At 44.9% G+C, this 15,649-nt stretch overlaps 1 protein-coding gene across 2 annotated transcripts in view; it reads left to right on the forward strand.

Annotated features, from left to right (window-relative positions):
• The first annotated feature begins 2,328 nt into the window (after positions 1-2,328).
• The window catches only part of SMAD2 (SMAD family member 2), a 34,062-nt gene continuing 20,741 nt past the window's right edge, over positions 2,329-15,649 (forward strand). For both annotated transcript variants that reach the window (XM_056848237.1, XM_056848238.1), the window contains exon 1: positions 2,329-2,609. In XM_056848237.1, the coding sequence (XP_056704215.1) occupies positions 2,374-2,609 (236 nt within the window). In that variant the 5' untranslated portion in view covers positions 2,329-2,373. The remainder of the gene's footprint in view (positions 2,610-15,649) is intronic.

Consider the following 15,649-nt stretch of genomic DNA (forward strand, 5'->3'; position numbering starts at 1 on the left):
GTTCCATATTAACATACCATACCCTCATTAGCACATTATCTTGATACTTACAGGACAATACTTTTGCAGGACAATACTCAGCTCAAACCCAACCCCTTTCTGACTATATATTACTCTTTCTACACCCTTGACACTGAGAGACACTGTCCTTCAGTGTTACTACTCTGAAGATGCCTGCCACAGTTGCTGGCGAAACGTCAGGAAAGAAAATTCCAAGACCACGGTTACACAGCCCGGATAACCTACAAGAACCTAGTTACCGAAGTTTGAAGGCAGTAGCAATGCTATATATTAATGAAAAGCCACATTATATTTGTAATGTATTTAATTTCACTAGTTTCTATGATCAAGAATACGCCTCTTCATACAGCGGTGAATTTCTGCTCATCTAACCCAAATATGCTCTTGTTAGTTGTGTACAAGAGCCAGAATTTCAGTTTAGCTTCTGTTGGATGTCCAATTCTATGCTTCCTTTGCTTGTACTTCTTTTCTTTGGGGTACGGTTCTTGTATTGAATGGCTTTACAATGTGCCAAATCAGGACTACTGGTTGGGGCCGTGGCTCAGTGGTAGAACATCCACTTGGCATGCTGAAGGTCCCAGGTTCAGTCCCTGGCATCTGTAGTTAGAAGGATCAGCTGGGAGGTGATGTGAAAAGTCCGAAACCGCCAAGAGATATTGCCAGTCTGAGGAGATAGTCATGATCTTGATGGGCCAAGTACAAGGCAGCTTCATGTGCTGGATCGAGACTAACTTTTGCAATGGCAGAATGGAACTTACCTGCCTCCCCTCTCCCACTGCTGCCACTGATCTCCATGAAATGCCGCTCCAGGGGTAGAAGACCGTGAGGAATATTAAGGGGTGGGGTCTTCCGCAGGAAGGGGGAGTTGGTGGAAATTGCCATTTAATCTGGGCCCAGCCCTACATATTCATTGCGGTCCGGATACTCCCATCGTTTGCATAGATACATGGTAGAAATGGCTGGATTTCTAGTGTTTCATGACATACTTCTATTTAGACCAATTCATACTTGGAAGGCAAAATGCTTTGAGAGAAGGCTATCTGTCTGCTCGATATGTCGTCAGGATCGACTACATGGGCATGGGCCTCTTTATTAACTCAAGGTCAAGACTACATAGCTTTATGTGAACTACTTTTCTGTCTCTAAATATGAGAAAGGTGAGAGTGGACTTTGATCTGGAGAACCGGGTTTGATTCCCCACTTCTCCACATGAGCGGCGGACACTAATCTGGTGAACTGGGTGGGTTTCCCCCACTCCTACACATGAAGCCAGTGGATGACCTTGGGATAGGCGCAATTCTCGCTGAACTCAGCCTCACCTACCTCACAGGGTGTCTGTTGTGGGAAGGGAAGGTGATTGTAAGCTGGTTTGATTCTTCCTTAAGTGGTAGAGAAAATTGGCGTATAAAAACCAACTATCCTCCTCCTTCTTCTCCTTCTTCAAAAGATTTTCCCTTGAAACGAGTGACATCCGGGAGCTTGTTTTTTTGTATAGCAATTGTAACCTTCAGATTCTTGTAATTCAAATACTTGTAATCAAGTTGTTTTCTTTGATATTGATATTCAGACATTGACACACCCTAATTTTGTATTTGTTTATTATAGCTGTATTATCATATTTATAGCGGTTATTTTTGTTAAGGTCTTGACTTGGTAGATTCCTTGTTGTTATACCTCTACAGCTTGCAGAGATACTGAAGATGGTTTAAATTGTTACAACTAAAATGCCTTAATACACTGAAACCTTCTGGAATGTCTTAAATAGTTGTTCCTGTGACCCATCTGTTAAATAAAGAGTTATTAATATATATATATATATATAAAATAAGTTATGCATGGGCAAGTAGGTACAGGAGTACACTCCTAGTATAAATTAGCATATTGATTGTTCATTGCTCAAAGACATAAATGACACATTGGAAGGGGGAAAAAACCCAACATTTTCACGAAGCCAGTTGTCGTCTTAGAACCTTCCTGAAAAATGGCTCGGCTATCTTTTGAGAGCATGAAGTATGGTTCTGAGAGAAGTGTGTATTGTTCACGATGGAACAGTAAACACGTCCCTGCTTGTGAGACCTTGATCACCGTTAATGTAATGAATTTAAAAGTATGCGATGAGAGCTCTTATAATAGGGAAAAAGAGGACAATCCGCCTTTTTAGAAATGGCAATTTAACAGCAGCCTTTTGTGCTGTCGTGTATATTTCAGGTTTCAAGGGCTTCTGGTAGGCTGTCTTTCTTCTGAAAGATTAAGTAAGGTGTGTTCTCACTGAGCTGTCTAACAGATTCCCCCCTCTTCCATAGATTGTGCGGGGCAGCTGAATTCTTGCGGCAACTGTACTACGCCTTGGCCATGTCATCAATATTGCCATTTACCCCACCTGTCGTGAAGAGGCTGCTGGGGTGGAAGAAGTCCGCTGGTGGCTCGGGAGGTGCTGGTGGGAGCGAGCAGAATGGTCAGGAGGAGAAATGGTGCGAGAAAGCTGTGAAGAGCTTAGTGAAGAAGCTGAAGAAGACCGGGCAGCTTGACGAGCTCGAGAAAGCAATCACCACTCAGAACTGCAATACAAAATGTGTCACGATACCAAGGTAAGAACCCTGCAGCACTCAAATGGAGTACGCCAGCTGTGATGTCTAATCTCGCTGTGGTTTTAAGTCTGCCATAAATGTATTGTGTTTCAGCAAGGTCTGTGAATAACATGTCTGCTTTTTTTCTTAACATTTATTTTCTTAATTGAAACTTTTGCCTCAGCAATTTTCGCCACACATTGAGCTCCATGTGTGGGCATTGCTAACTAGAATTCCTGTTAGGCATTTGTTAAAGTAGGGGTGTCCAACTTAATTGCTACGAGGGCCACATATGACATAAATGTCACATGGTCAGGCCGGGCCTCAGCATCCCAGATCAAGAGTTGGCGGGGGTGGCTGGATCGCGGGCCGGATAAGAACTCTCAAGGGGCTGGATCTGGCCTGTGGGTCTTATGTTTGGCACCCCTGTGTTAAAGTGTATGAAGTAGTTAGATGGTAGCATCTGGGAGTCCTTCCACTAATGTGTCCTCCTTGAAATGGATATGAACTGGGCTTTTCCTTGGTCAACACTTCAGTCAGCTAATATTTACTGAACAAAACTGCAAATGATAATTAAACTGGCTGGTTGTGTATAAACAATGTCTGCTGTTAGAATTGGTCCTGCCTGCTGTAAGAGCCCATATGGAGCCCTCAGGGCAGCTCAGAAGAGATATAAAAAACTTTAAAAAATCTTTAACTTCATCATAAAGCCACCTATTAGCACAATAAAACAATATCTCCTTACGCATTGGCACAATAAAACAATATCTCTTTACCCTTTGTTTGGTTTCTGGAACATCTTGATTGCTTCTCTGGTCCTCTGATGAGAAGAGTGAGAGTGTATATGAACTAGAGTAATTGGAACTTGAGCATTGGTGTTAAAGAACAGTGAAGACAAGGGGGCCGCTTCTATAGGGAGCTTCAGTTTTTAAAAAGATATATGCATTGAGCAAAGATGGTGTGGCCAAGAAGATGCCAGCATGGTCAAGGAAGCTATAAAAAGGCCATGGAGGCTTTTAGAAATGGAACATCTTCCCAAGTGTAGAAAATGAACACAAATAGGAAATATGGAAAATGTAAGTCTGCATGCAAGTAAAAAAAAAAGTTGACATGCAAATTATTGGAACTCAAGAATTTATCCATTCTTTGACTGGTTTTCTGCTACCCTTAGTCAAGCCCATTTGGTGAAACTTTCGTATACTAATTATGTTCTTCAGAAAGTCTTCTCCTAGCAGTGCTTTTTCTTGGCATCGTTTGTACGACAACTAGTAAGTCACAGATTCTCTGCCCTCTGGGGTGGACTACTGGAGTTGGTGCATATTGCATCTTCACTGGCTGCATTTAATAAGAAGACCTGCTAGGTGGTTCTATTTTAGAGGCATTTGGTGGAGGGTAAACCGTTTTGGCAGATTTCAGTGCATTTTTAATCTGTGCAATTGTGTGAATGTTGTTAATGGACTCATAGGCTTTTGTGTCTTTGCGACTTGTTGTTGCATTGTTTATAAGGTGGAATATAAATACTTGGAAGTTTAAAAGGAGTATCTAGGGAATGGTATTCATTTAGTCTTGTAAACCAAAGGTTATGGGTTGGGGGAGCATAGCTCAGTATGCAGAAGGTTCCTGGTTCAGTCACCTGGCATCTCCAGTTAACAGTTACAGGTGATGTGAAAGGCCTCTGCTTGAGGCCCTGGAGAGCTGCTGCCAGTCTGAGTAGACAATACTGACCTTGATGAACCAAGAATCTGATTCAGTATAAGGCAGTTTCATGTGTACAAGATGATGTAAGTCGTGAGGAAAGATTAAATGCATTGTTTGTCCCATCCTCACATCTCAAGATGCTGGTGATACACCATTTTTATCAGAGCATCATACAGTAAATGTCACAATTGCATCAAACTAAACAGTCATGAGCCATAGGTCTGTCACTTTCCAAAAGTGTAGGGCTGTATTAGACTATGTAATGGGTAGAGTCAGCCCCCATCCCAATTGAAAGGAAAGCAGTTGTCATGTTAACTTTGTAAAAAGAAGGTTCCCAGGGCTGGGTGTCTGCTAGAACATTTTGATGAAGGAATTAAATACATGGACAAATATGTGACATTGAAAAAGGCACAATGATTTCTGCAAAGCAAAGTCATTAAAATTCTTTTGTGTTGCCTCAAGTTTCAGCCGACTCATGGCGACCTGTAGAGCTATCAAGGCAAGAGATACAGAGGTGGTTTGCCATTGCCTCCCTCTTCCTTGGTGGTCTCCCATCCAAATACTGACTAGGGCCGACCCTGCTTAGTTTCTGAGATCTGATGAGATCGGACTAGCCTGGGCTATCCAGGTGGGGGTTAAAATGCTTTATGGATATCCAAAAAAGGGTGAGCTGATGTTATAATGCTATTGGACTTTCACTGATTTCTTTAAACAGAAGAAAGCTTGGGTGGCCTTTTTATAGAGGGTAAGAAACTGTAGAAAGAGTTCTGACATGGAAGAAGTGCATATGTAAGATTTGTATTGGAACTGATGTTTAACTTTCTTAGATGGTATGGACCGGAGAAGGATGGCAAATCTTAAGTACATGGTAACAAATACTGTTGATCTCTTAATCTGGATAGCCTGTCTTGCATTTGGCTGAGTGTGCTGAAATAAACTCTGGATGAGGCCGAGGAGGAGGGTGTGTTTCAGCAGCAGCTATAGTGCCAGCCCCTCAAGTCAGACTGGGGATTCACAGATGGCTCAGGGAGAGCGGATATTGAGAGGAAGGTTCTATAGAGTTGTTTATTCATGGGTACCTTCACTCACGTTTGCCCCCGGTCTGTCTTGGTTGTTTCTTGGAGTTATCTATGAGTTTTCTGTCCATTAGAGATGACCTCACTGTCAACCCTTGCAAATCCCGGGACTTCCCAGCCCTGATTCTTTCCTCTTCCCTGAGCTCAGCCCAGGTGAAATCCCTGTGCATAAGGCAAAGCGTGGGACACACAAGCTTGGTTTCTCTCACAGCCAATTACAATTGCTGATAGGAAGCAGCGTGTAAAGAGGCAGGGGTTCAAATGCTTCCTGCTTCCTCAGAGCTCTTTCTGAGCAGATGAAAGGCTTTTTGAAAATGAGGCTTGGATTCCTCCCTCCCCGTTTCAGATTGCTCCGTTTTTTGTTCTTAAAATGCTTTTTTATGCAGCAGTTGGGTTTGGGGGGGGGGGGAGGTTTTTTTTCTCATAGTAAGCTCTACAAAGTAGGCTAATTACAAAGCAGCATTTAAAGGGCAGGGACTTGATTTGAGCTTGGAGACTGCTGGTGCGTAAATTCCCAAAAGGAAAGTGGGTCCAGCGATCAACGATCCTCAGGTAAAACTCCCATGCATAAATGACCTAGAAGAGGTCTGGCGGCTAGGTTAGCCTGCATCTTAGATCATGGACTTTGTTATGATTTATTAAGTAGCAGGTGCCTTTTCTAATCATACAATACATGGTAGATACTGATTGGGTTAGCAGTTTCTCCACCACCGCAAAAAGTGTCTACAAAGCTGACAATATAATTTAAATCATCTTTGAGAAAGCTGCTTTATATTGCTTAAATGTCTTTTAAAAAACAGACTAGGGCTGGTAATGGGAGATGCTTTTTTGAAATTGCAGGTAGCTAAAAACATTTTCCCCCGGGTACAAGCTGTGGAAATTCAGTCCATGGAATATTGTGATGAATGATACTGTAAATGGCTTTTCAGAAGAAGATACTTGTGAAAAGATTTCCACTAGCCATGGTAGTTGTAAACATAGTCTCATTTAGAGAAAATATACCCCCCATGAGTACTCATCAGTTTGTTGGCTCTGCATACCTTCAGAGGTAAAGCAGCAACCACCAACGCTATTTTCAAAAGACGAATATCCCACAGGGTGTAACGCTCTGGGTTCTGTCATTTAGGTAGAAAGTGCCATCAAGTCACAGCTGACTTAGGGAAACACCATAGGGTTATCAAGACAAGGCACTCCTAAACATTAATTTACTTATTTAAATCGAGGATTCGCAGAATCTCAGAAGCTCATGTTAAAGAGTGAATGAGTTCAACGTTTGGATGATCTTTGACATCTCTGTGCTTGGAATTTTAGTTTAATACCTTTGCCAACAAGCACTTTAAGCATAAAGCTAGTGGCAGTTGCACACTAATTTACTTGCATTAATTCTCTCACCATTTCCCTTCCTATTTTGTCACTTATAGACATTAGTGAATCATATGGTAATAGAATAGTAATCTTAACTGGCCGTGTTTGCAGACAGAAAAGTAAAAAAACAAAGTGTAAACTTAAAAAAGAAACCAAGGGTATTTTTTTTTAATCCAGTACTGACAACTGATATCAGATTTGGCACAGAAAGACGTAACCTTGCTGTGACTCAATAAATAATACGCAAAACCTCACAAACGTTTTATCTCACAGAAATGACAGGTTTAAACTACCTATTCCTTAAAATTAAGGGGTTTTAAGAGCAGAAAACAATAATTCGTCACTAACCTAGAGTTCTGTACAAATCAACTAATTGCTTGAAGCTGTTGCCACAAATTAAAACATCTGTTGATTTCTTTTAGGAATCTAAATGAGTATTACCATGTTTTTAGCCATAAATTGGCTTAAAAGCCTACCTGCTATTCAGAATTTGAAAAAACCCTAACTTTTTGCTTTCCATTACTTGGGGCAACCCTAGAGTATAAGATTGTTGCACTGATTTCAGTTAATCAGTCTGTCCATTGCTAGATTGATATATAAACAGGGCTCCTGCACCCTCATCTTATTCTTGTAATCTTTGCAAATCTGATTCATTCGGCGTTTCTCGTAATTCCTTAATTCTATTATCAGAATCATTCCTCTTGTTACACATTTCTTTAGAGAAGGTTTTATATAAAGAATCTAGTTTAGATATCAGATGAGGACGATCAAGGGCCTGGAGACCAAGCCTTACGAGGAAAGGCTGAGGGACTTGGGAATGTTTAGTCTGGAGAAGAGGAGGTTGAGGGAAGACATGATTGCTCTCGTTAAGTAATTGAAGGTCTGTCACTTAGAGGAGGGCAGGGAGCTGTTCCTGCTGGCAGCAGAGGATAGGACTCGCAATAGTGGGTTTAAATTACAGACAGAACGGTTCCGGCTGGAGATTAGGATTTTTTTTTTTTTACAGTAAGAATCGTTCAATAGTGGAATCCGCTACCTAGGGAGGTAGTGAGCTCCCCTTCACTGGCAGTCTTCAAGTAGCAGCTGGACAAACACGTGTCAGGAATGCTCTAGTCTGATCTTTCACTGAGCAGGGGGTTGGACTAGCGGGCTTGTGTGGCCCCTTCCAACTCTATGATTCTATGATTATTGATTAAAAAAATCTGTATTCTGCTTATAGAAACTGACTGCATTTCACTTGTGGAAGACTTCATCACTACTGCTCTCCAGTTCATGAAAAGCTATTCCTCAATTTGTAGAGCTTCCTTTCTGGGATAGGGGGATAGGATTCCCTTTCCTTTCTGACCTTTTCTTAACCAATATATCAAATAATCCAAGTGATTTAGATGACATAAAATTCTAAATCTTTCGTTATTAAACGTGGTAAACCTAAATGTCAGTTTATGTTCCTTCACTTTCTTTGCAGCTTTCACTAGTTATTCGATTTCAGCTCATCATGTAACAGTTAACCAGTCCACAGGCATTCCAGTTGGTTTAAGAAGCCATTAAATTCCCCAGTTCAGTTCTCAGCGGGTCCTGCTTTTTTTTTTTTTTTTGTCCAACCTTTGTGTTCTTGGCAGTTAAAGTTTTTGTTTTGTTCCACATTTGGCTCATCACTGGGTCCTATTAATGGCATGTGTCTTAGACACCTGGAACCACATAATAGAACAGCAGATGATGATGTTTGCCAGCTTTTTGTCCAGCCAGCTTTTTGCTCAATCTTGACTGATTCACCTGCTTATTGCAGCCTCTCTCCTGCATGGCTTTTGTCCATGCAGGTCCTGTAATACCCAGCATAGCCTTTTTGGGAGGTCAGAGGAGACACTGTCCTTCAGTGTTACTCCTCTGAAGATGCCGGCCACAGCTGCTGGCGGAACGTCAGGAAAGAAAATACCAAGGCCACGGTTACACAGCCCGGATAACCTACGAGAACCAACAAAAAGAGATGGATTAACTCTAAAGGAAGCTACAGCCCTCAATTTGCAAGATTTGAGCAAGGTTTTTAAGGATAGGGCGTTTTGGAGGACATTATTTCATAGGGTCACCATGAGTCGAAAGCAACCTGATGACACTTAACACAACACACAATTTATGGTAAGCTCTCTTGAACAGTCACGAGACCAAGATTCCCTGTAACTGCCTGGGTGTAGGTGTGCCGTTGCTCATAGTGCTGTTATGACTTCTAAGTACCATATTGTCCGGCGTATAAGACGACTGGGCGTACAAGACGACCCCCAACTTTTCCTGTTAAAATATAGAGTTTGGAATATACTCCTCCGCAGCCGAGGCCCGCCCCTCGCTCGCTCCCCTGCCGCCCCCCTTCGCTCGCCTTTTGCACAAGGGCCGGGAGCCGAGTCGGGCCGGGGGGAGGCGGCGCCTGTTCCTGGAAGAGTCCCGCCTGGGGAGTTGGTCACATTCTTGGCCGCGCTGCAAGAGCGGAGCCAGACGCACCAACGCGCAGGGAGGGAGGGAGGCAGGGGGGGCCGAGGAGGAGGAGCGCGCAGACCGCCCGCCCGCATTCGCTCAGCCCCGAACCACCCTCAGTCTGGGCTGGAGCGCGGCTAGGCTGCAGTCGCGACGCTGGAGCTGGTGGGCAGGAGCCAGGAGGCGGAGAAGGACGCGGGGAGAGCGGCTGCCCCAGCCAGCCGCCTGCCTGCCTGGCGCTGTGGCTGGAGCGTGGCCGAGCGCTTCCCTCCGTGCGCCCCGGCGCGCCTGGCTCCGACTCCCAGCCGGGCAGCGAGCGCCCTCGCTGGGCTCGCCTCCCCTCCCTCCTCCGGCGGACATGGACAGAGCGGAGGCGGCTCCCCAGGCAGATTCTCCAGTCCGGCTCGGAAGTTTCAGCACCAGCCCTATAAGACGACACCCGGCGTATAAGACGACCCCCGACTTTTGAGAAGATTTTCCTGGGTTAAAAAGTCATCTTATACGCCGGACAATACGGTATCCCACCTGCTGCAAGTAACTTTCTAGCAAAGGTTGCTTGCTTCTAGCAGCAATAGAAGGACAGATGTGGGCTGCAAAAAGTGCTCAAATGAGCGACTACTATTACAGTATTTTTTTTAAATGAAAGGCGTAGTGAAACAGACCTTTAAACTTCAAAATCTATAAGTTGTCAGATGACTCAGATAGCCCTGCCTTTGTGAAATGTGCTCCTGTAACGGTGGTAGCTGAATTGATTGATGGGCTTTACTCGGTATGAATACATTAGTTTCCTCTTTGATAACAACTGTTAAAATAAACTAGTTTCCTGTTTGATGACAATACAACTATTAATGGCACGTGAACCTTCAAATTCCTGCCATCAATGGCTAAGGTTCCTTTTGTCCATAGGAATCAACCTGCCTCCAGTATAACGAGTACATGTTGTAGATGCAGAAGCCTGGCATTCTTCACCCTGATGGGTATGGGCTATCTCAGATTTCTTCTTTATAGCTGGAAGAGAGATTGGCATGACTTTAGCAACCCATTCTTGATAGTGAAATGAACGTGGTAGTGCCAAAGCAGGTTGTGCTGTGACTGAAAAGCAGAGTTGTCATCTTCTATACTTTGCAAAATAGATTCCCCTCCTTTCTGCAGGGTAGGTACACTTGATCCATGGGGGAGAGGGGGAGGGGAGCTCCCAAACGTTCTCACATCAGGGTTCTTTTGTTTCAGTTGTAAGTAGACTGTAAACGATGCCTCAACTCGGTGGAATCTCTGGTGCAAGGCCAAAGACGCGATTACTGTTCTTGTCTCGTTAATTTGACATTCCTTCCCACATTCCCTTGAATTGTAGTCGAGATCAGATTCTCACAGGCAGGCATCGGTAGAAGAAGAGTTGTTTTTTTTATGCCAGCTTTCTCTACCACCTAAGGGAGAATCAAGCTGACTTACAATCACCTCCCCTCCCCTTCCCCACAACAGACACCCTGTGAGGTAGGTGGGGCTGAGAGAGCTCTAAGAGAACTGTGACTCGCCCAAGGTCACCCAGCTGGCTTCGTGTGTAGGAGCGGGGAAACAAATCCAGTTCACCAGAGCAGCATCCGCCTCTCATGTGTAGGAGTGGGGGAAGCAAACCCGGTTCTCCCAATCAGAGTCCATCGCTCCAAACCACCGCTCTTGACCATTACACCACGCTGGCTGGATGTATCCTGTGCAAACTCACTGCTGAATATCTGAATGATTTTATTGTGAAATATTACTTGCAGTGATTTTTAAAACATAAGCCCACTCTTCTCCCCAGTGGACACCCAGAGCAGCTTACAATAATCTTTTTTTGCTCTTCCGCTTTATCTTCACTATAACCATGTGAGGAAGGTTAGGCTGAGAGTGACCGGCTCAAGGGGTCTCAGATCTTAGTCTGACACTCTAACCAGTAAACTGCTGTCTGACTTATTTTAGACACAGCTGGGAGGGGGGAGGAAAGGGAGGTTGAAAATTTAAAACTTTATCGAAGAGCAGATCCAACTTCCCATGTATTTTGGGTGGTCTCTTTCAAAGAAACACAAGTTACAAGAAGCAGATGTTAAAAGAGCCTGCGATGAGAAGAGTGTTCACTGCTTGGATGAGTTGACACAGCCACGAAGCGAGCCCTTCGTCAAAAACCGCTAGTGAACCGAGGTGCTAAGTCTGAACAGCCTCTAAAATATGGGCGAACGAGAGATGTTTTTAAGGAAAGTAACAAACAGTAATGATCAGGATCAGATGGTAATTATGCCAGATAGATTAAGTTTTCACATTTGCTGCCATCTGGAAGCACAGCACAGCTTTCCAAAAACCCACCTACCACCTTGGGCTAGGATTCAGGCAGTTTTTATTGACTGGCTAAAGCCACTGCTCCTCACAGACGACAGAAAATAATAGTTCCTATTCCCTGGAGCGACTGAGAGGCAGATTGCCTCGAACACATTAAGCTGCCTTTCGAATCAGGCCTTTAGTCTATCAAGGTCAGTCTTGTCCGCTCCAACCAGCAGCAGCTCTCCTGAGTCTCAAGCAGAGATTTTCACGTCGCCTATTACCTTTCATTGGAGATGCTGGGGATTGAACCTGGGACCTTCTGCGTGCCAAGCAAATGCTCTGCTGCTGAGCCACCCCTCCTCCCCACTGCCAATCATGTTTCCAAAAAAAGCATGAAAAACTGTAGCTTCACCGTAACCTAGCGTAGTCTTCTCCATATGGACAGAAGAGGTTGTACCCCATAAAAAAAATACTGAGAGCCACTGTGGTGGTTCTGGCCCTTCCTGAAGGGCAGGCTTCAGAAAAAAGGAAGTATTTCTTTACACATCGCATAGTTAAATTGTGGAACTCCATGCTCCAGGATGTGGTGATGGCTGCCAACTTGGAATGCTTTAAGAGGGGAGTGGGCAAGTTCATGGAGGAGAGGGCTATTCATGGCTACTAGTAAAAATGGCTACTAGTCATAATGCATACCTATTCTCTCCAGGATCAGAGGAGCATGCCTATTATATTAGGTGCTTTGGAAGGCAGGCAGGTGCTGCTGCAGTCTTATTTGTGGGCTTCCTAGAGGCACCTGGTTGGGCCACTGTATGAACAGACAGCTGGACTTGATGGACCTTGGTCTGATCCAACATGGCCTTTCTTATGCTCTTATTTGGTGCTGTGGCCTGTTGCTCAGCCCCTTGGCCTGTGGGGTCCCGCAAGGTTCCATATTGTCCCCTATGCTTTTTAACATCTGCATGAGACCGCTGGGTGAGCTCATCAGGAAATTTGGCCTGGGTTGGCACCGGTATGTGGATGACACTCAGCTCTTACCTTGTGCTTCCCAGGGAGGCTGTAGAATCCCTGGACCAGTGCCTGGAGGCAGTTTTTGAGTGGCTGTGACCTGATAAACCGAAGCTTAATCCCAACAAGGCAGAAGTGCTACTGGTTAGCAGAAGAGCTGACCCAGGAATTAAGGGTTCATGCCTTCTAGATGGAGTTGTGCTTGCCTTGAAGGAACCAGTCCATAATCTGCGGGTTGCTCTGGGGCCCGAGCTTGCCGCTGGATAAGCCTGTGGCCGCTGCAACCAGGAGCGCTTTTTACCAGCTTTGACTGGTTATCCAGCTGTGGCCTTTCCTAGGCTTGAAAGAACTGGCCGCTGTAGTACATGCCCTGGTTACATCAAGGTTAGATTGCTGCAGTGTGTGGTGCCGTGGTTTAGAGCAACGAAGACTAATCTGGTGAACCGGGTTGGTTTCCCCACTCCTACACATGAAGCCTGCTGGGTGACCTTGGGCCTGTCATAGCTCTCTTAGAGCTCTCTCAGCCCCACCTACCTCAAAAGTTGCTTGTTGTGGGGAGATGAAGGGAAGGTCACAGATACCTTTCCCCAACTTCTCAGTTAATTGCAGAGAACTCAGGTCAGGTTTTTTGTGCTGTGCTGAGGTTTGGAGTAGTCACCCTCTGCCCGCATCAGTCCTCCGTGTAGCATGAAGCAGTCTTCCCTCCCCTCCCTGTATAGCTGGTGGGAGGCTTCATTTGCTCGGTTAAACTCGAGAGCAAAGAGAAGTGGTATAAGCCTCATGCTGCTGCTTGCTCCAAGGCCAGGAGTGTGCAAGATGTCACCTCCAAGCCTGCTGGCACACACACAAACAGCGTGGAAGATTGGTGGTAAGCACAAATAGCACCTAGCTCCTGAACTGACTCGGGTAAAATGTATACTTTGTTGGTTCTGGCCAGTGAGCATGGATGTACTGGGATGATTGACAGGCACTTCAAGCATCCATACTGTTCAGGATTTCGCTGTGTGGAATGTCTGGCTTTAAGCCAGGACTATCTGTGTGCTGCATGTCATAATGCCCTCACTGCAAAGGGCTCAGGGCAGCATATACGGTTTCTGCTTCTCCCTTTTATCCTTACGACAGCCCCTTGAAATATTTTGCGCTAGGAGAGTGAGTAGCCCAATCTCCCCCCCCCCCCCGGCGGCCTTCATGGTTGATGGGGGATTTGAACCCGGGTCTTGCAATTCCTCATCTCCCCACACAGCCACTTCATACTGGAACGGGGCATCAGGGTCCCGTAGCAGCTTTGTATGTCTTTTAAGCTTTGGGGATACACTCAAGGGTGAAAACACCACCGGTGAACCTTGGCTGGTTACTTTTCCCTGGGGTTGTGCTGGCCTTGCGTTTCCTGACGTGCCAATTGAATCCAAGGTGTTGCTGAATGGTAACAGGAGGATGCATTTGGTCATGTGTGAAAAGTTAGCCTGTGTCACACTCTCCGTATCCCACGCTGTTAATTCTGGCTGTTTGTTCTGGCTTTGAGAGTTTCTTTTTTGCTTCTGGGGACTGCAAGCTGCTAGCTCAGCCTCCGCTACCTGTGAGATAGATTGCGATAAATCGTGAGCCTGTGGTTCATAGATTAGACACACACACACACAGTTCAAGACGCATTGCTTTCTTTCAGTAAATATAGAGGTTTAGTTTATCAAAAAGAGGATAAACTTGGAATATAAATTAATAACTCATATCTACAATTCGTTCCCTAAACTCTTGCCAGCACGTGGCTCACAGGCTCTAAGACTTAAAACTCAGTAAAGAATATAGTTAACACTATCTACTTAAGGAAGAAGAAGTGATAAGAAGTAAGTCTCTTCTTAACCAAAATGGCAGTTCAATTGACGCTTTTGGGATCGTGCCAGAACATCACATGACCCATAGCTCTTGATCTGACCAATCAGCACTTGCCAAGTGGCTGGCACCACCCCCCTGAGTCAATGTAAACGAAAAACATTTCACTCCTTTTGTAATCCTGGCAGAGACAAAACTCGTATACTAATTCCCAACAAGATAGCTGTACGTGTCGATCCAGAGATTTAACTTATTTTGGCTACTGCTGTCACCTGTCCTTTATTGGCTACTTGAGTATTTGCAGTACCTGAAATTCAGGGTTAAGATACAATGAACATGGTTTTCTCTCCCCACCTTGAACCCCCAGTGCTGTAATATTTGTTTAAGTTTTAATCTTTGGCGGTTTCGCAGAGCCAAATTCATGCTGTACTTTGAACCTGCTCAGAGACTCCAGCCTCCAGGCCCTAAATCCGTAGCTGCTGTAGTTGGCCTTAGGTAGCGCTTTTTGCTGGAAGCATCCTCTGACACTTTGACGAGGAAGGGCCGCTCCGAGAGATCAACGTAGTGTGTCGTGTGGCATTGGTGCCTCGTGGATCTCTAGTCAGTCTTCCCTCAGAGAGGGGGTGTACAGACTTTAAACTGGTTTGACCCAGTTGGACCTTAATCAGAACTTAATCAGAACTAAAGTTTTGAGTAGACAGAAGAGGCTTGTGTTGCACTGACCTGCCGCATGTAACTTGAAGAAGCGCTCTAGAATTCACACCCAAAAAGATGCCATGCACATGATCTCAGTGGATTCTGCTGAACATTTATCACAAAAGCTGTATACAAGGCATGTTTCTTTGAGTTTGCTGGGAGAATGGCCTTCTTCCTACTGCCCTCAGAAAAACCAAGTTTGGGTTTCTTCTTTTGAGGAATCATGGCAGAGGGAAGCTTTGCCCTTTGTCAGATTAGTTCTGCCTTCCCAAATGATGGAAGTGGGGAGATTCTAGAAGCCATTTGAATTGGGGAAGCTCAAGATGTTGAAGTCTTGATCTCCCAGCATGGTGTTAGTGGTTGAGAGTAGTGGACTCTAATCAGGTGAAGCAGGTTGGTTTCCCCACTCCTCCACATGAAGCCTGCTGGGCGACCTTGGGCTAGTCACAGTTCTCTTAGAGCTCTCTCAGCCCCACCTACCTCACAAGGTGTCTGTTGTGGAGAGAGGAAGGGGAAGCGATTGTAAGCCTGTTTGAGTCTCCTTTAAGGTACAGAAAATCAGGGTATAAAAACCAACTTTTCTTTTTCTTCCCTCCTCATCAAATCACACATTTGAGATCTGCCTTGACAGACCATATA

Source organism: Euleptes europaea, chromosome 4 (assembly GCF_029931775.1).
Source record: "Euleptes europaea isolate rEulEur1 chromosome 4, rEulEur1.hap1, whole genome shotgun sequence".
In the NCBI taxonomy this organism is placed as follows: domain Eukaryota; kingdom Metazoa; phylum Chordata; class Lepidosauria; order Squamata; family Sphaerodactylidae; genus Euleptes; species Euleptes europaea.